The 21,529-nt window shown below is 39.4% G+C and overlaps 1 protein-coding gene across 1 annotated transcript in view; it reads left to right on the forward strand.

The window, feature by feature from the left end:
* The window catches only part of LOC121186551 (transmembrane protein 65-like), a 35,422-nt gene extending 14,891 nt beyond the window's left edge, over positions 1-20,531 (forward strand). Inside the window, exons 3-8 of the mRNA XM_041045318.1 lie at positions 1,764-1,808; positions 4,582-4,649; positions 5,880-5,934; positions 10,853-10,895; positions 17,084-17,189; positions 18,062-20,531. Coding sequence (XP_040901252.1) covers positions 1,764-1,808; positions 4,582-4,649; positions 5,880-5,934; positions 10,853-10,895; positions 17,084-17,189; positions 18,062-18,211 — 467 coding nt within the window. The 3' untranslated portion in view covers positions 18,212-20,531. The remainder of the gene's footprint in view (positions 1-1,763; positions 1,809-4,581; positions 4,650-5,879; positions 5,935-10,852; positions 10,896-17,083; positions 17,190-18,061) is intronic.
* Positions 20,532-21,529: the final 998 nt, after the last annotated feature.

Below are 21,529 nucleotides of genomic sequence, written 5' to 3' on the forward strand. Positions count from 1 at the left end.
GGATTGACACATGTGATCTTGGTTCAAGCTCATTAAGGAAGGAGTTTAGGACTTTTTTTTTTCCCCCCTTACTTTTGCAATGATAATTTCCAGGTATTTCCAGATATTAGTGTCGTGTGATACTTCAGAATAATTCAGCAGCAGCTCTTCAGAGGAAGGTTTCAGTGAGAAAAGTGACGAGGTTGTGGCAGCAGTTATTGTGACGGTGCTAGCTCACTGATGAGCACAGGAGGATCATTGAAAGCTTTTAATTAAATCCTAAAACAACCCCTGAATGAGTGATAGATGGAAATAAATGTGCTCTGGTACTTAATTGCCAGAACCATCCATCTTCTGCAGATATGCTCTTCATCTCTGCCAGTTACTTCCCGTCTTGCGGCGGGGATAGTTTTATTCTTTTGTAGCTGAGAGGATTTTCCGAAACCTGTGAGATGAGATAATAGCTTTAACAATGCCCGTGGGGGAATTAGAGAAAGAGAACATTTCATTATGGTCTGCATATACACAAGGAGCTACAGATGAAGGCAGTGACAGATCTATGTGTGACCGTGTGTGTGAGCATGAGCACTGATGACGAACACACTGTGTATACGTGTATATGCTGAATATGTCAGCAGTTTTTTTTTTTTTTTGCGGTGCTAATGAAAGGGCGGCTATTGAAGAAGCGAACAATTGTCTGCTGTTGTGTCAGCAACATGAGATGGGGGGAACTGAAGGCTGGAGTATGAAGCTTGTAATGTGACACTGACTCCTGAAAGGAAATGAGGAAATGAGGTGGAGATGGGTGGGGAAAGCAAATAGGATGGAGGAGAGAAGGCAAATGAAAAGTGTCATTTCTGAGTTGATACTTGGAAGCAAAAGTTTTTTTTTTCTCCCATTCTAACTTGTGCGTAGCTCTGTGGGGATTGTTCATGTGGGAGTGTGCGCATATATCTGTGTGTGTGTGTGTGTGTATACACACACCTGTAAGAGATGGAGCAGACTTCATTATGTGGACTAACGTTTCTTCTGACCTCACAGCGAGACATCCAATTTCACAGGACCTACAAAGGAAATGATCTTGTCTCGCGTCTTCGTCCTTAATGATCTCTTGTTTTACGGCGGCTCTTTGTTTTACTTGACAGTTCAGTGACCGTTGCGTTAACGTGGCACATCCAACCTGACACTTAATTTTATTCTGCACCCTCTCTTCGCAGATAGATGTCACAGCTCTTTAACTTTAGTGTCACAATGTCAAAAAAATTGTGGTTACAAGTCATTTTATTTCATTTTATTTAATTCGTGTTTTGTCAGATGATGTTATCGCTTGAAAAATATGTTAATATGAAAGTAGAAAATGTTTTGTCACACCTTCTGACTTTTCATCCTTTTTTGTGTCTGTTTATTGTCACACACACACACACAAACATACACACACACCAATTATCAGTGTGCAGGCAGGCCTCCTCTGAGGCCTGATTGGCAGCAGAATTATCGTTTTCCTCCATCACGTTTTGTCCTCATCAATGTCGCCCTCCGTTCTCCTCTTCATCTCTGAGTCCCTTTCATCTCTGGACACACTGCTAAAATTTTCTCTCTCGCTCCACCATATCTCTCTTATTTTTCCCTTCGTTTTCTCACCGTGTCCAAAAAGGCCCTGACTGATAGGCTTTGCCATTTAAGAACTACCTGACATTTATGCTCGCTATTCCCCTCCATAGAAGAACTGGCCGAAGGTAAATGGTAAATTCTCTATTATTCATTTTTCCCTCTTTTCTTTTCAGGGCAGCTGGAAATTGCACCACCTACTGCAGCACAGTTAAGATATGGTAAGAAGTCTTAATTCTTATTTGTGAGCCTTTACGATACTTGTTTGTATGTGTAGTTTATTATTTTTGTTGAGAAATGGTTTAAATGAGCACATTGATTTGGAAAAATGCTTATTAATCTTGTAGAATGACAGCCTGGATTGACATCCCTCATTTAGCCTTCAATCCACCAGGAAGATTAATGAGGGTTCAGTCCTAATTATAATTACTGTGCAGGTTATTGTGGTTCATACTACTTACTTTGTTTCCATGGTGTCCCCAAAGGAAATGAAAAAGCACACTGTGAATGGGCCTGGCTAATAGGCTTAGAAGTTTTCTATGAACAGTGTCTGAAACAAACTGGGAGCCAAGGATAGACTGAATTTGTAGATAAAGGCCCCAAAACATAATAACAAAGTGAGGCATTTACATTAGATTTACAGTTTAAAGCCCTTTCTACAGGTAATGATTTTGATGTGAGTGTGTTTCTAACTGAAGAGGCTCAGTATAGAATGACGTCTTTCAGATAGACAAACAGAAGGTCACACACATGCAATTCACCTGCACACACAAACACACACACATATACACACAACAGAATACTTATTCAGGCATCCTTCACTCCACGGTGCTCAGTTACTGTCATGACCTCAAACCTCAGAGACTTTCCAACCTCCTCCTCCCCTCCTCCCCCTCCTCCTCCTGCTGAGAGGTTTGAAAGCCTGCTGGAGAACTCAGCACAGTTCACATCGTCTTGCGTTTGTCTTTTGTTCTTACAGCTCACATCTAACAGTGAGATCTTTGTGTCTGTAGGCAAAGACAGAGACATCATCTGTACTGTATTTCTTCAGCTCTTTCTCTTGCTGTGCTGAAATGCTGTTTTTCTCGCTTTGGCTCCTCAGTAAAGATAACACACCTGAGGAAACATCGACTCAGCCGGCTGTCACTGCAGCAACAGTGTTGAACACAGCACTGAACACTGGAAAGCTTTTGTGTTGTGTGTATTGTTGCCTCACTTTTTTCTTACTGGTAGTTACACATGGCCAACCCTGGTCTCATATGTCAATATATATAAAATTACACCCTATCAACTTTGAGACTTCCAAGTATGAGCAGTGGCTGTGAAACAGCTTTTGGACTTCACTCTCGAGAAACTGAAAAATGTTCCCCACACAGCTTTTACAATTACTCATTTCATCAGAACTAACACAGCCAGAGGACTCTATTTTTAATTTCCCCCCTGACCTGTGGCATATTTGGTGAAAGTGAAAAGACATTTTGTCCTCAAAGGATTTAATGAAAAAAAAAATGGGTTAATGTAGCTGGGGAAAAAATGGGAGATAAGGGGTAGTTACTGTGAAGTGGTGGGAATCAGCTGTATCCACAGTTTTGAGTTTAGAAACTTCATTTTATAGTCAACTGAAAAAAAACTGTGTTGGACTTTCAACTCGGTTGTGGCATATTCTGCTTTCACTACATTGCACCAGTCAGTGATGCTTTATTTAAAAGGATACCAGAGAAACAAAGAGGCAGAAGGTTTAACAAATTCTTCTTTTCCTCTGTTGTTAGATTTCACTCTTAATCTCTAGTGTGTGTTTTTTTTTATTCTGCAGAAAAGCATCCAAACCAAACACCAGGATTTGTTTCAATAGGTCTCTGCACCAAGAGATGGAGTGCTCTTCAGAATTCAATCAAAGTTGCCCCTGGTGTGGCATTAAAGTAGTCTGTGTTTTAGCCATGAGTGAGTAGGTGTTTTGTGTAGTGCAGCTCAGACTGCAGCAGAGTGACAGCTTTCGAGAAGAAGTGAAGTATTCAGCAGTGATTATGCTTCAGGCAAACACTTCTCTGTAGATCAGTAACGTGAACTGGACTCAACCTCACTTCAGCTTCGACTACAACAGACTGAATTTTCCTCAGGCTGAAGGTGACATTTAAAATTCACTTCCACAACACCAACAGTATTGTACACTGTATATATTATCTATGGACACACACACAGAGAGGGGCAAATATATTATATAGAAACATTTACATTCTGATAGTTTTTTTGGAGGGGGGGCTCAAAGTAAAGATGCTTGACACTGTTTACACAAAAGGTTGAACCTCAATCTCCTAACCCATTCCAGTTTAGGCTTCATTTATGGGAGGTGGCCAGTTGTACCAATGATCTTGACTGTGCTAGAGATATGATTACAGACCTCCTAATTTATGGCACTTTTAGTATGCAATCATGTTTTACTTTTTTTTTCCTGTAAGGTCAGTTTCAGATCGACATGCTATCTCATAATTTTACATACCTTATTTTATGTGTCATATTTTGAGCCCACAGGATTAGGAAATTGCAAAATATTGTCTTCATCTTGTGGCCTTGTACCAGAGTAGAACACTGGCACAGCTTAGATTAAATGAGGTTAGCTACCTGTTAACTGTTAGCTACCACTTCATGATAGAGGTTTCATTCTGTGACATATTAAAATCTGTATACTTAGGTCATTTCCAGCTGTGATAGCAACATGTTAAAAATATATGAGTAAATAATTTACAGTCCTTCTTCAGTATTAATATTACAGCTTCATAGTATTCATTTTCCTCTGAGCACAGAGGTGTTTGATGTCTAGTGAAACAATTCTTGTGTATCTTCTGTGTTTGTGTTCATTGTGTTACAGTTCTGCTCAGCAAGGCTCACTTATGTCTAATAGGTTGTTATTTATCAGTGCAGACTCATGCACAGTCTGGTTACTTTCTGTTTATCCCGTCTGATGGTGAATTACCGTTTGTGTTTGTTATTCTACAGTTTTGCTGCACAATGCGATCCCCTTCGTTGGATTTGGATTCCTGGACAACTGCATCATGATTGTTGCTGTAAGTGTCAGCTCCACGCAGTGCTCTGGTCCCCTGCAGCTCAGCGGGTGTGGAGATTTACTCTGCAGTTAGCAGTTTGATTTCCACAGGGGGGTACCTGTGCACAAAACGTGTGTTGCATGTGCTCACGATACTTTGAACAGAAGCATCCAGGGAGAATGAGAAAAATAAATAATGCTTGTTTGATGCTGCTGTATATTTCCTGTTGTCACTCTATGGCAACTCCGTGTCTCATGTCTGATTCTCTGTGTTCTTGTCTCTTTGTCATTTAACATCCAATACATTGTTTATTATTAAGTCTTTGTTTCTTAATGAAATTGAAGCCCAAAGGAACTGAATGAAGAGCAACACATTTTTCTGACTTAATTCAAAGTGTTCTTGCACAGCAGGGTTTTTTTGTTTTGTTTTGTTTTTTTTACACAGGATGATGAATTATTATGGGGCTTCTACAGGGATGTGGGGAGAGAAATAGAAAAGTAAAATAACAGAAACAAAAGAGAATAAATCTAAAAAGAACATTATGAAATGCCATAGCTTTGCCCAAAAAACCAGTATACTGTAACAACAAAGATTATTCAGACCACACTGTTTTGCTGTTTTTGTTTTTTTTAAATGGGCTCAGCAAATGCATGAAAACATAAATCAATACATAATCACCCCTTTGGGCTGAATTCAGCTGGTCTGTGAAAAGTTTGTGCATTTATTAAAACTGTATATTTAATAATAACAGTAAGTGACTGTATGGGCCTAACTGTGCCCTTTATTCTTAATTCCAGACTTTAAGAGAAACTAATGCACCCTGAAGATCTCAGACTGCTTTCAAATTTTAAAATGGGGTAATAGGTCTGCCCCAAAGCCAGAAAACCATAACCTGAAAGACTGAAAACTTAACTATCTTAAAATCTAAAATAAGCTTTTAGAGTTAGAGCAGCATCATAAACTCTGATTACAGACTGCAGTCAGCCATGTTATTGACTTAAAGATAAAAACCTTGTTATGGCATTTTGGAGAAGACATTTAAGTTAGAAGTTAAAATTGAAATTGATCTAGTTGAAAATGAAAATATCTCCATTAGACAAAGAAGGTTGGCAGTGCTAGCGATTAGAAACAAACAGAAATCATGGACCAGATTATGATGCACAGATGCTGCGAAGTTAGTCTCAGCACTGAGCTTTCCTGTCTTACAAGCTAATTTCTGTGTTCTCTGTGTTTGTGTGTGTTGTTTTCCAGGGCACACACATTGAGTTATCCATCGGCGTTATCCTTGGCATTTCAACTATGGCAGGTATGAGAACCTCACTATCTTAACATAGCTTAAAATCTGCTTACAAATATTCTATTTTTTTCTTCAAAGCATGGGGTGGGAGGTGGGGGTTGCATGTACGTGATTAGTCAAATTAAATTCATCATTTAATTGCTCAGAACAGTATTACCTCTCAGACTTAGTTTAGGGTCCCCAAATCTCAGGGGAAATCACTGCTCTTTGGAAAAATAAATAAATAGCAGACAACAATGTCTCGTAATGAAACTTTAATGATAAACTAACAACCTGACTGCTGTTTATCTAAACAATGAAGGGAGATAACATGAGAGAAAGGTAAAGCTGAGACAGAGAGAGCAAGTCTGGTCTAAATAATGATAATTTCATAAATATGATAATACTGTTCATCAGCAGAGTGAATGGGTGTAGTAATATCCACTTAGCTCAAAGAGGCACATTAGCATTTTAATGTTATCGTCTGTTCCTATTCAGTGTGTCTGGTAGAGATACTGAGGTTGTTTTGTTGCTTTGCACTGTGAATGTGGACGGGACGATGTTAGTCTCAGCCTGAAGACTTTTCCTGTTTACATATTTAATAACATTTGATCAGTATGAACAAAAGCTGAATGTTTGGCATATCCACAATCACCACTGTCACTCAGTGAGCGTTGGAATGAACTGTGCTAGTAACAGTACTAGTAATAGAAAAATCTAAATTCTCTTTACTTTGTTTTCAGTAATGTTCACAAAAAATGCGACTGGCATCCCCACTTCCTCTCTGCCTAACTCTGCAGGAGTTACCTTTCCTCCTGTGATTCTGTTGCTGTGTCTTTTGGATATTGCTTGTGATTTTGTTGTTTTTAGCTCAAGCTTTTAAACATCAAACAGACTCTGATCTGTATAGAGGACTCAGGTGAGTCAAAGCTGATGCTGTAACAAAGCAGAGGAGGTAGAAGCCTGAAGCTTTTTATGTTTTCTTTCACTGGGAACTGGAAGGATGCAAATAACTTGACCATTGCACACCAGACCAAGGAGAAATAAGTGAGGCCTTTGAATCTTTGCTTTGAGGTGCTTAATGTGTGTCAAACATACTTCTGACTTGATCCTGTGCATGAAGATTTCCAATTCAAACAATTTTTTTTTTTCAGTTTGGGATATTGGAAGAGATTGTAGTTCTGATTAAGCCAAATGAGCAATTCCAGGCCTGGTGGGATTTATAGACAGGAGAGTTATTAGGCTGCAAACTCAGGTGGAAAATGTAAAATTCAAGTTCAGACAGCCTTCCAGTAGTTAGCCTTCTAGTAGAGCCTGTTATCTCTGCATGGTGAGATTTTTCAGTCCATTTTTAACAGTGAGGCTACAGAAATCCCCTTAAACTAAAAAAAACCCAAACTATATAACTAACCGGGAGCCCACACGGAAGGAGCTTCTGTTCTTTCCTCAAACCCAACCTCAGCTCAGTTTCTATCACTCAGACTCAGATTTTCACAGCAGTTGTAGTGTTACTCATTCGTTCTACACTGGGGACAGTCAGGGGTCTGCAAATCAAGAGGCTGCAGTTATCTAACCCAGTCCAGAATGATTTAGCACCGGCGTCAAATCTGTAGTCAAGTCCACCAATCACACATTTTCTAGGAGGCAAATGTGTCTCAGCTGGCTCGATCGAAGATGGAAGCTGGCCCATTAGAAACGGTCTGCTGCTTAGTTTGGCTAATTGCATAATTTAAGCCGAGGTAATGATGTGAACACTTTGAAATAGGATTAAATCCATAAAAACATACAGCTCAAGTTATTACCATGCAAAGTCACCCCACTCTTGCCTTCAAGGACCTACTGTATGTCCTATGTCAAGCACAAATACAACACAATACAATAAATACACACACAACCTTGGGTGCTAACACCTGCATGTGAGTATCCTTGTATTCAGTTTTGTATCTGTGGCTGCAGGTATAGAAAGGTATTGCACATACACGCACATTTCTCATACTGTGAACATTATGAGCCACAAATTACAGCTGGAAAGTGAACCAATAAAAAGTTCCCACTGTCTCACGTTTGTTATTTCACATTGCTTCACAGCCCATTTATCTGCCAGTAAACATGAGTGGAAAGTACACATGCAGACAGTATCTCTGGTTTAGCTTCAGGACCAGAAAGTTCTGGGAAGTTCCTGTGAAAGATGGAGAGGTTCATCATAGAGTAAGTACAATACAATTAAAGGAACAGGGAAGGAAATCTGTATCTTTATAGTATAATTATAAACATAAACATATAAATATAAATATAGATTTATAGATTTATAGATAGATAGATAGATAGATAGATAGATTCAGCCCAGCCAAATCCAGTTTGCTCACTCTCTGCCTCTCTCTGAGCTGCTCTGTCTCTCCCTGATTTGCTCCCTTGAATCTAATTAGTGAGAGTGATGGACAAAGTACAAGGCTTTTTACTCAGTGAATGACGTAAAAGTATCTGCTATATGGTATAATCCACATCTCTTGTATGTGTGTGTGAGTGTGGTTCCACCCCTCACCAGCCTGTGGATGTACACTATGCACTGAGACGCAGAGAGAGCAGTGAGTTAGAGGCAGCCATTTAACCTTGGCTTGTAATTACATTTGAGCAGCCAGACCACATAATCAAACCTGATAGGATCTCCATTGCATCTGCCTCCTCAGGTGCTTGTACGGAGACAAGATGTAGAACAACAGCAGGATGTTTTGTTACTGCATCATTATCTATCTTAACAAAGCTAACTTTATAAACTAACCAGTTCTTCTTCTTTTAATTTGAAACAACCTGCCAGCATAGGTTGTCCTACAATGAGAAATATATCAGCAAAGAGAAAGAAAGTTTATTTGAATTTATCTGAAAATGGAAACATTGCCTACCATTACCTATAATACATAGTAAGTGAAGTATCATCCTCCATATTTTAGAGAAGACAGAGAAGGAGAAATAACTCCATACAACTGCTCATATCATGTAATGAAAAATAAAACATAAAATCATTAAACGTGAAACTCATCTTCAGTAGCATCTAAATTACATAACAATTGATTCTTTCCTCCACATTGAGACCATGTTATTCAGTGAGTTACAGTCAGACTGGAATCCTGTCCAGTGCAAACATTTTTTTGTCTGTTGAAAATACCAGAACGATTTCCTCATTTAGCCCAAACCCACTGTGTGTTTTGGCACTAGCTGGTTGGCTAAGCATTAGACACTTGTACACTTTCCTCCATGTTGCCCTGCCTCTCTCTTCCCACTCTGAAGTTGTGATGAAGTCATCTAAAGGGTGGCTCACGTATGGCCAATGTGCAAAATTGAGGACAACTGAGGAGCTGAAAGCGCTTGTTACTTAGAGCTGTCCACTTGTGATCAGATCATCCAAGATGTATGTTAATGGCGGGTGTGAACAGGTCCACACATCAGACTGAAGCACTAAAGACCTCCTGCCAGAGTTAGATGGAGATTGTGCCTTAGCAGAGATGCTTTGTTTCAGTTCCCCTGAGGATTTCTGTGCCGCTGCAGCAATACTGTGAACTCAGGGTCACAGACAACAGAGGGAACACAAGCAAAGCACAGACTTTATGCTCTCTTTTAGAGGCAGTAATATACAAGCGACAGAACAAGCAGATTCTTTAAGGCAATGTCTCCCAAATGCTGGTCCTCTACTCTGCAGAATTACTCCGCTCAGTGACAGAGATCAAAAAATATTAAGGCATCATGACGCTAGGGCCTGCTCCTTGATCCTGTTTCATTAGTCATTGCAGCATTCCCTCATCCTCTTCTCCTAAAGCACTTTGCAAAGTGCTGATTTACTGCTTACATTATTCAGGCTCAGGGAGCGAGTCAACAGCCACATGTGCTTCAGGTGTGCATCTGCCTCATTAATGAGCCCACTGTGGTTGTCCATCATATCCTGTGCAAAGACCAAGGCGGTAAAAATAAACAGTGTATGGTTGTTTTAAAAGAAATTACTGACCCAAATTTGATCTAGGGTGTGGTTAACCCAGATTTGATCTGGGTTTTGGCTAACCCATATTTGATCGGGGTTTTGGCTAACCCATATTTGATCTGGGTTTTGGCTAACCCATATTTGATCTGGGTTTTGGCTAACCCATATTTGATCTGCTTACTGGTTCAAACATGCTGCTTCTTGCTTTTTGCTCCCGTCCTCTGCGATGCAAGTGGCCGCTCAGGAGACATGTGGTGTAATATCATGCAGTATCAAAGGGAAGTAGAGTAAGGAACGTGAAGATAATTGAAGTGCTTATCTCTCTCCAGCTCCTGGCCAACACTTCACCCTCAGTTACAGATACATGCTTTAATGAAATCATGTTGCTATCGTCCAATATTTCTGATTCTGTAACTACACTGCACCCACATGGTCTTCCAGTACTTGCACATCTTGTGTAGCTCACCAGTTTTTAATTCATTGCATCTTGTGTCCTAATGTCATGAGGCATGGAACAAATTATATAATCTTATAATTATATAATCTGCCAAACTCCCTCGCCCCGGGTGTCTTTGACATATACTGTACCACAAAGGCAAACACTGATTATTAGGCCTTTTATCCCACTTTGTGTCACATGGTTCTTTGCCACTGTGTCATCCATTACAAGTGTGAAACTTGGACCTATTCAGATATTGTACCTGATATATAATGTTATTGAGTGGACTAAATTTAGTAACCTGTCACTGTGAAGGATGCCACAGTGTCTTCTGGCAGACAAATCCAGGTACTTGCCTGTGAATGGCATACGAAAAAAAATGTCATTGTTCTTTTTTTTTTTCTTTCAAATGATGACAAATTCAGTTTCCAGACAAACACATGCTGCACCCTGTGCCTTTCAGCTGTCCTCGACATCAACCTCAATTTCCTAATTTCATTTTGTAATCATGTCTCTTACTCTTCTCTCATTTTCTGCAGCTGCTGCCCTTGGCAACCTGGTGTCTGATCTGGCAGGACTGGGGTAACAATTTCACACATACACACACACATACTCCCACACACCAACACACACTCATACTCCCACACACCAACACACACTCATACTCCCACACAAACACAGACAACTGTTAGTTTCTGTGAATCATGGCACCCTCATTCACGTTAATACCATTACACCATATTACATCAATAGAGTTTTTGAATGTAATATAAAGAGTGTTCTTTTATGACAAAGAAGTAGCCGCTTACTTTCTCACTCTACCCTCTTCAGTGAAGGTTGTATCATTAAATTGTTTAGTATTAAACGGTAATTATTGAATTTAGCCCAGAGAAAGATAAGCATGAGCAGCAAGGGAGAAAATGAGATACAGCCACCGTAGGTTTGTGTCCCAGAGGAAAGAAGACTGTGTTGTGCGAAACATAAAGGGCTGATACCATGAATGAGAAAAGCCTAGTAATTTAAAATTATCAGTGTGGTCTGATTAAATCAAGACAGTCTGAACAAGGTGTGCATGAATGACGGCGGCAGTTTGCAGCCTGCCTTAACTCACCATTTCTGAGTTGATATGTAATTTTACAGCTGTAGAAAAAAACTTGTTTAAGTAAATGTTGATGTTAAACTAGTTATTAACAGATATATTGTCCATCCCACAGGACATGTTGAACATAATTTTGCATCAGTTGGCTCTTTTCCTTGATTATTTAAAATACTGACACTTACGCTTGACTCTGTCATAAGACATCATTTTACAATTACTTTGAATGCAAAATCACATGATTTTTCTAATTATAAAATATAAATTATAATTATTTAAAGCATATTTTTTATGTGCTCCTGGCATTATATTGGATTGTCTTGTACTGGGAGTTTGCAAGCAGTTCAGGTCTCATCAGTCTGATGTGCAGGTAACGTGTTGAAGCAAATTCTGAGTTTGTGTGGTATAGGAGGAAGTACAATACTTGCATAACTGTGCACCTAATTATCCCTTATTCTGGTTTTAATACCAGTGTTACGCTCTGTTGTAACATGGACTGTATATTTTATTGCTGACATATTAAACCGAAAACCATGTTTGTTCCTCCAAAATGATGCTGTAAGAAAATAAATCAAAACAGCAACTACCTGGTCTGATCCCACCTGCCCATCACAGTTGTGATCAGGTGTGATCAATAAAAGCAATGTGAGATTTATGAGAACAGGAAGCTGATTTTTTTTTTCTTCCAGAAAAGACAGCAACATGATTTACATACTTTCAGATGACTGTAAAGCCTGATAAGGTTCAATCAGCTCATTCATGACTATTATCGACTTCAGGATAATAGGATCATAATCAGCTTCTTAACCTGCTTCACAGGCTCAACCAACCAGAATACTAACAGTGATAGAAGAGGCCTTAAACCCTGTGCCATCAACAATCTATTGGCTGTATTTCAGTGATATTTAGTTTTGTTTAAATACGGAGGTAGTCAGCAAGACAGACGATAAATAGTCACCACTCACACTCTGTTGTTGCCTTTGCTCCGTTTCAGTGTGATTGATTAGCTCAGTTGTTGTGGCCTCTATAAATGCTCTCAGTGGACACACTCCTATTTCTGCTTCCGTGTGTGCGTCTTGTGTTTCCCATTCACTCGTAATTGAAAAGTGGAGCCCTTGTGGCCAGTTTGTCAAGGTGATACTCGACTACAGCAGACGAGAGAGTTTTTTATTTTATTTTGATATATTTACACCAGTGAGTATGAAGGCTGTTTGTATGCCTAGCTCCTGCAGGTGTCCTTCAGTGCAACATTTGCATTACAGCTTTTGCTCATTTCAAAGACAAAAGGCTTGAGGCTCACATATAAGAAAAAAACACCCTATGCGTTAGATTACTCTGGGACTCGGTGGCACTTCAGTGGCAGTTGAGAAGGTGATTCATTTGTTGAACTCAGCAGACGTCTTGCTGAGGTTGTGGGAAAACTTTGATCATGTGCTGACAGATGAGGAGACCCCAGACACCTCTTTACTGTAAATGTGTTGCACATACTGCTTTATAGTTTGCTCAGATCCACACTGACTTTGTACGAGGGTGGCAACAAACTATAATTTTCAGTACAGAATAATCTGCCTACTCAACTGATAAAGTGTCCTTTCTAGGAAAGTAAGAAAACCAGTAAATATTCAGAACTTATTAGGTGACACCAGTTACTTTTTGGCTTTTTTGTTTAAAAAATGACATTGCTTGATTAATTGTTACCTCTCTAGTCTGAGTCTGTTCTTGAATCCATAAATTAGCATATTTTGTAGGTTGTTTCCTATAATTGGCTTTGATTACATTCTCACTCCTAACAAACTTGGAAGAAGATCAAGATCCTCATTTCCAGGCAGTCTGGGAGTAGTGTTATTTAGTTCAGATCTTTCTCGCCTTCCTAAATGAGCCAAGTTAAAAGCTCAGGAGATCGATTAAAATGCTGCTAATGTGCTTAGTGTGAACTTTTCTTTTCTTTAGTTTAGATTTGCTGGAAAGACAAAAAAAAAAAAAAAGCTTATTTGTCTGTCAAGGAACTTTGAAGTGTTTTACCTTTTGGCCGCACTGGGTGGAGTGGAGAAAAGACGCTTGACAGAAATATCTACTGTAGCATTTGAGTCATTTGGATTTCAGTAGGTAACTTTCACTATAAAACCTTTTCTGGACACTTATTGACAAAAAAATCACCCACATCACTGGTATTTTCAATTTTTATGGAGATAGACCAACGTTTTTGCAGACTCACTAAGATTATAATTTGTTGCACATTTATTAACCTGTAGCCTGAAGATAGTACAAATCATACAAAGTATGATAAATAAATTCTAACTATATTTGTTTATGATAAAACTGTGATTATTTTTAGATTGTTAGAGAACATTACATGCAATTTCCTCTTCTGCACCAATGGTACAGAGAGACAGGAAGAGAGATGGACTGGACAGGCAACACAGAGGTTTGAACAGGGCAGAATTAAGAAGACAAGACAAATTAAGAAGACATAAAACAGACTCAGACCCCAGTTTACGTACAGATGAACCTGCTGATCCACCAGAGTACCCAGTGAAAGACACCTGCCTCTCTTCCAAAGCGTGACTTCTCAGTCGTGTAATTGAACAGCACAATTACATGTATGTGTTTTTGTGTGTTTTTCATGTATGTGTGCTTTATTTTGTAAGAGGCTGCGTGTGTTTTGACAGATGTGGCAAACCAACTGAATCATCCTCCATAATGCAGTTCATGATTCACTGGGACCATTCAGCCAGTTGTTACTGGTGCTCCTGTCCAGCTTGGTGCTCTTTGTGTTTCTCATGGACACAATGCGTCAGTGGCTTTCTGGGTCAGACGAGGAGCCCTGAAAAGATTTAATGCATCAGGGTGAAGCTGGAGAAAACACACATTAGTGAGCTCCAGGGAATAAAAAGTGGGGACCCATGATTATTATATTATTAAAAAGCTAATGAAGGCAGTAAATGAATGAATGTATGATTGACGTTTTTAAATTTCTCAGATTTTTTTTTTGTCCGGATTAACATATAATGCGATACTTCACTGATCCCCTCAGGGACCTTCCTCTAAGCAGCTTCAGAGCCAGTCAGTGTTTGGCTAAAGGATACTTTTAAACTGCGGCTTAATCTCAGTTTATCATGTTGAAGGATGATCTCTTTAATGACACTTCAACTACCCATTTTGAAACACAGCATATTTACTATCATCTGTAGCTCATTAATCACCGTAACATTTCTGCTTCTCATAGTTCATCTTTCACACTAATTTTAATGCACATCCCTGCCAAAGGACCTGCTGCTTTCTGCGTCAAGCACATTTCCCAGATATCACCGCTAATTTGAGAGCAGCTGTGCCTTTAATTGTTTAAAATGCAACGCAGCACAGCACAGCTTGTTATTGTCAAATGCGTTGACAATGCTAAGAGAGCTGTTGTCCTATAAAGGAAACACAAATCCACTCTTCTGGATGGATGTCGTTTTTGTAGCTTGTGATTGAGGTAGCTTGAGCTGCAGCCTTCTGTTGACATCAGCCGGCGAGTCTCGTGTTTACTAATGATCCCAGGCCTTAAATGATTATACTTTCACTAAATTTCATCATTTCAGCGTTTGAATACTGCAGCATTTTATTTCCTGACGCAGTTGTTGCAAGTGTGTGAAATATATGGATCGTGTCAATGTGCAGTAGGTCCCAGACAAATCAGAAGTCTCTTATGAACACGAGAGGCTGTGTTTCATTGATGCAGAGACAAAACAAAATCGTTTAAACCAATGTTGCATGTGGAGTTCGGTCATATTATGTCTCATGTATCTCAACTTGATGTTCATTTTACGAGCAGAATAGAAACGGACTACGTGCAGTACATCACCCTGACTGTGAAAATAGAGACTCAGTTCTTTTCCCAGTTTGACAACAATTTTCATCTGCCACTGTGCAAACAGTGATTGTCTGTTGTAATTATATACCAGTGAGATATCAGGAAGTTTCATTTCCTACTATTTCTGCTCTATTTTGATGAAAGGCTGTGGGCTTCAGGCACACACAAGCACACACACACACCTGTTGACACACACACTCTGGCTTCGTCTGCTTGTCTCCTTATCTTTCCTTTAAATATGCTGCCTGCTACCTATCTCTCCCCTGACTTGACAGCTCCAGCCGCAGCAGCTTATTTGTGTGTGCAGTGAACTGAGGGTCCATTAGTGCCAGTGACTGAACCAGACCTGGGTCAAAATATTTCTCTTCTCACACTGGAACTGCCAGACGTGCTCCATATTTACGTGTCAGTAAAGTGTCATTACACGTGTCAGTAAAGAACAGCAGCTCTCCAATAATCATTTTAGTATTAGCTTTCAGTTTTTAGATTTTTGGTCATAATGCTGTTACTGTCTTCTTCATTGTAATTATCTCAGTGTGTATATTAGCCCCTGCGGCCTCTCACCAGTGCTCCTCTCTGATCTGATCAGAAATAATTGAAAGACAGCAGCTTATAGCTTTCCACCCAAAATGAGGCTCTTATCATCAGCCACTGTTGGATAAAAAATAAAATCTTTGCATGGTGAAATGTTTAACAGATTTTTTTGAAATGCAATGTATTTTTATTCTTCTTGCCAAAAGCTCAGGTGTTTTTAATGTTTATATTTAAAATCTCCAGGTGCTGTGGGATGTGTGTGTTGAATCCTTTTTAGCTGCTACCACATCCTGATTTCCCACAGGATGTCATGAAATTTCAGGTCTGTCTTGTTATTAAACTCAGCAAATTTGACTATGATTATGGTTAGGAGTAATATTGTTCATATTTTAACTTATTGTTTCGTCGCTTTTCGTTCATAACCTTTATAAGTGGAGCCAATAGAAGCACCTGTAAAGAACAGAAGAGTAGAAGTGTGTCAGAGATTTGTATTCAGTAACGATGCAGTATTATTCAGAGCTCCACATAAGACAAAACTTTCCACTTAGAATTGAAATGAACAAAAAGTTCTGGATGATTGATGAGTTTCAAATGTCACCTTGTTACTCGGTGGTCTCTGTTCTCTATCCTCTTCAGTCTGACTTTGTTCTGTCATCTGTGCAAAGTGCTGGAAATGATTTTTCTTTTATTTGCACTAGAAGCTCCCTCACTCTCTCTGTCTCTCTTCCTTTCTTTCTGTTATTAGGGCTGATATTTGTCGTCCTGCTGGGTTTATGACAGATGGCAGCCACATGGAGCAGACTGAAACATTCATTTTCTGATTTGTTTTGTTTGCTGTTATTATCACTTACTTTGGTCGTTAACTTTGACGTCTCTGCCCTGAGTGGGAAAGCGTTTTAATGGATCGTGACATGTACAGCAGAAAAGTATCAAAAGGAGACTTTTATGTGAAACTGCAACAAAATAATCATAAATAACTGGTTGTAAACATGATATATAGACAAATTACAGAATTAGCCTGGAGCTTTAACAGACAATCTAAATATGAGACTAGAATGACGAGACACAGAGTTAATATTTTTGACCTTTATGTCTACCACGTCTCTCTGCTCTGTTTGAACTGACTTTTCAAACTTTTCCACTTCTCATGAAATGTTACAATGAAAGAACATCACCTCAATGCTTCTCTGAATAGTGATTCACTGTTGCAGCTTACTTTCAGTGTATTGTTTGATTCTTCTTTCTCTCCTTCTTGTTCCCGTCTGTCGGTCCCCCCCCCCACTTCAGGCTGGCAGGTTATGTGGAGGCCTTGGCATCTCGGCTGGGGATGCAGATTCCCGACCTGAGCCCCAAACAGGCTGACATGTGGCAGACCAGGGTCAGCTCTCATGCGGTTGGTACCATAATTCCTCACTAAAGCCCATGACCCTTAAGCCCTTCTCTGTTCTCTGTCTTTTCATATAATAAATGCATCTCTCTTTTTCATTTGTGTGTGTGTGTGTGAAAGACTAATAAACACTCAAAATAAACCCAGTCAGAGTGGATATTAATGAACCTGCTGCAGAGAGCGCTTTGATCAGTTTCCATTTGTTGTGTACTGCATCATAAACATCAAACCAGGTCAGAAACACAAGTCTCTGTGATGTGCCCTTTTGATCACACATTCATTCTGCAAGGAAATTAGACCTGTTTTTTTTTCTTAATATGCTGTGACTGCTGAAGTGAGTAATGTAATTAGCTTTAATTAGCTTCAGAGATTAGTCTGGAGCTAAAAGGCTCCTGGCTGGTTGTGAAAGACCATGCCAATTCTTCTGACCTGTTCAGAAATGCCAGTTTTTATTTTCTTGTAAATACATTTTCAAAACATGTCAGAATGTAATGGCAAATCAATGCGTCAGTCTTTGGACACTTAGAGTAGTTGTTTTCAGGGTTGTTAATCTTTCCTTGCAGCCTTTGCCTGTTCAGTCATACAGTAAGTAGGACAGGTGCTGCATGAAATGATCTAATACACTAAAATGATGACAAAGCTTCTCTGTCCATTGGTGAATTTAGGCCAAACTGGACCAGAGGCTCAATTAAAACACAGCAAAGTATAATTAAATAAAAAAGTAAGGTTACTGGTTAAAAAGTCACTTCTTAGTCAAATGTTGGAGGATTATTTACTGGAAGTGTCACAGTTGAAATGTATTTTTGTGTGAATGATATAAAACATATGTGTTTTGTCTGGATAATCTTCTCACTTTCACCCCCTCGCCCCGTGTTTAGGGTAAAGCCATTGGCGTTGGCATCGGCTGTATCCTGGGCATGTTTCCTCTTCTGTTCTTCAAGGATGATGACGAGAAGAAAGAAGGCCAGACGGAGGCCAAGGAGATGACACAGTCGCCACCTGCTCCAACAGAGAGCAGCAAAAACTGAACCTGTCAACTCGCCAGAGACAAATACTATTTGGAATCCATTAGAATACTTTAAACTGGGACTGATTGGCCTGGCCTGGTGGACTGTATGGAGTGTATGGAAATGTCACTGAACCCCATACAGTCTAATCACTGGCTACTTTACTTTCCAAGGCTGAATCAAACTATCAAAGGTATTCTGAAGAGGATTTTAGATATTATTTGGTTGTAGACTTCTTAACTTAAGCACAGGGACCTGACTGTCTCTTGAAGAGACATTTGAGACCGTTCATTCATTGGACTGCTGCTACTTCAACTGTCCTCACCTTGTAACCTCACCTTGTTTTGACTGACTGACACAGGCTGAAACTCATTTATCCGACACGCACTGCAGTGGCCTCTTTCTCTCCTCTGATCTGAGTCTGCTGAATAGAACAAATAGAAACCTTTGATTCTAGATGGTTAGATGGGAAGTAGGTTAAATGAAGGTCTGGGCTCCCTGAAGTATCACAACAAAGGAAGGAAACAAAACACCATCAGAGCCAATTCAGAAAAAAATGTCTTGCATATTGTCAGAAAGCCTCATCACTAATATTTGAAGCTTGAATAAATAACCATGCTGTCATGCAGTACATCATAGCTTGATTCAGAATGGTTAAAAACCATCTTAAGAGCCTCTCCTGTGTTTCCTAATCAGTTTTTGAGGGCGATGAGTCAAGTAAAGAGGGTCACATTTTCATATTAAGACCTTTCCACATCAAGTAAATTGCTTTTCGTTTTTACAATTATGTCATGTCTGCCTTTTAATGATGTCAGAGTCTTAAAGCGTCCCACCAGGCTGCCTCACGCTCCTCAACAACCAGTCAGCTACATGTAGTGAGACTGCAGGTGGTTAAATACCTAACCTCTACTAGCTGCTTCTTTAGGATTTTTTTTTTTTACATTATTATTATTTGTCATTGGTGTTTCTTATGTTATAAGCTTATTTGCTGTATGATATCACTCATAGCAGTAACCTGCAGAAAACACCTCTCATGTGTACTGTCGACATGAACCAGGTCAATGCAGAAGAGTTGAGAAGGAGGGAGAGAAATACAGAGAGAGTCAGAGGAAGGAAGAGTAGCTGTGGCAGAAAGATAAGAAATTCCCAGCACTGAAGCACCTGAGACCTCCGTCCCATTTGCACTGACCCTCTGGCTCCAACAGCGTATGATTTATCTCCTCCTTGCTCTGCACCAGCTGAACTGCAACACACTTCTTCCATGGTGAAATAGCACCAGAGCTCAAATCCAGTTACACTCTAAGAGATGATTATTACCCTGTTTTTATTCTGTTAAAATGCTGTTACTGAGGTTTTATTTTTATTTTTTTTAAATACTAACGCACAATTTCACTTGTTCCTGTACCTGGAGCATAATGCCTCTGTTCTACTGCCCTCCACTGGTTGAGAGTCAAAAGAGGTTGCTGTTGTCTTTCAGTCTGGTAGAGCTGCTACCACCGTCACACATATGGTTACAGTTCATCATCTTATGTGTTCCCTGTTTAGTCTTCAAAGCCCTCAAAGTCTAGCTACAGTGAGTCACTTTATCACTCTATGATTATTGTTCTTAATCATTGTTATTATTTTTAAATGCAAACTAGGAAATCTGCAGCATCTGCCGGTCATGAAACACAGTGGCAGGATGTATTTTGAGTGACACAACAGTACCATCCATTCAGAATCTTAATTCTGTTGTCACTTTCCTATTTAGTCTTTTAAAGTTTTTGTTGTTTTGTTTTGGGTTTTTTTATTATCTGCTTAGCACAGGTTGCAGAACCCAGCAAAAGAACAGAAGACTGTTGTTTATGGCGCTGAATCTGCTCAGAAGTTGAAATGAAGGGAAGCAGCCACGTGTCACTGAATGGAATTTCCTCTCAGAAAATCATGTATGCTCTCACTGTATGTTCTTTACCTTGAAGGACAAGGTCAAGAAAAGGACAGGTTTGTCAGCACAAAAACACCTCTGTGAGTATATTTTCAACAGCATTCTCCAACAGGAAGAACTTTGCAGCTGATGTTACTTGATGTTTCAGTACATTACTAAACTCACCGAACATGCTCTAAAAGCTTGACACACTTACAAAGGAGACTTACCCAGAATAAGGTTGTTCTACTTATTTATAATGTGGATAACAGTGATATAAATGAAGAAAATGTACAAAGACTTGAACATATTTATGTAGTTAGGATTTTCTGATCTGATTGCTTGATTTTCACCTTGCATGCTCTACTAATAAAACTTATTGTACATGTTTACTTTGTAAGAACAATAAAAACAAAACTTGAGTATGTTCTAAAAGTATGCACTGCAGCAGAATTTGAATCACTGGACGTGATAAAATACGAATAACTCAGGCCGGATTAACATGAAAAAGATCAGATTTCTGATTCACAGACATTTTTTATGGCTGTCTAAAAAGTTACAAAGCACAAGGAATCTCATGTGTTTGCCCTTTTAGACAGCCAATGATGAACATGAATAGTTTTAAGATAGGATTGTCTGTTTTTATGATGCCTTGCAAAGGCTTTTGCAGATGGGCTGGGAAGTGAACTGCCAGATGCAGATTGGAGGTTTGGGTGGTGTTTGGGATGGATCATACTAGGAGCAGAATGTAATGGAAAGATGACGATAGTAATGGTTTCCAATAATAGTAGCAAATTGCATCATTAAATTGCCTGTCTCAGTGCTTTAAGACTTTGGTGCGTAGCCAGTCATGGTAAGAAAATATAGTATAATCTCACTGTCAAAATACTGTCATTTGGGGGCTGTTACCTTTTTCCTAGATTGACTGTGCACTGCGTCACTAATCTCATTTGTGTTATCGGGAGAAGAGCAAAGAAAATCCACAGTTCACCGAAAAAGTACATTTAACTTTTCTTGAAGGGTTGCCTCCGTGGTGTGTTAAATACTGTATGTTGCAGGTGCATGAATGCATACTTTAGGACCTTGTTTTATTATGCCTCCGCACCAGCGATAGCCGAGGCCGGAGGCATTATGTTTTCAGATTGTCTGTCTGTCTGTCCATCCGTCTGTCCGGGATTTTTCTATGTGCGATATCTCAAGAACGCTTTGCACAAATGTTGGCTGTGACTTAAGGCAGATCTGAAAGGAGTTTGGAGGTTAAAGAGCAAGATCACAATGACCATAGTTATGTTTTGCATGGTAATGCAAAAAGAACAAGGTCGCTGTGACCTTTTGTCATATTATGTCTGGATGGTCTTCAAACTTTGCATGAATGTTGACTGTGACTCAAAGATGAACTGATTAGTTTGTGGAGGTCAAAGGTCAAGGTCGCTGTT

Source organism: Toxotes jaculatrix, chromosome 8 (genome assembly GCF_017976425.1).
Source record: "Toxotes jaculatrix isolate fToxJac2 chromosome 8, fToxJac2.pri, whole genome shotgun sequence".
NCBI lineage: Eukaryota > Metazoa > Chordata > Actinopteri > Toxotidae > Toxotes > Toxotes jaculatrix.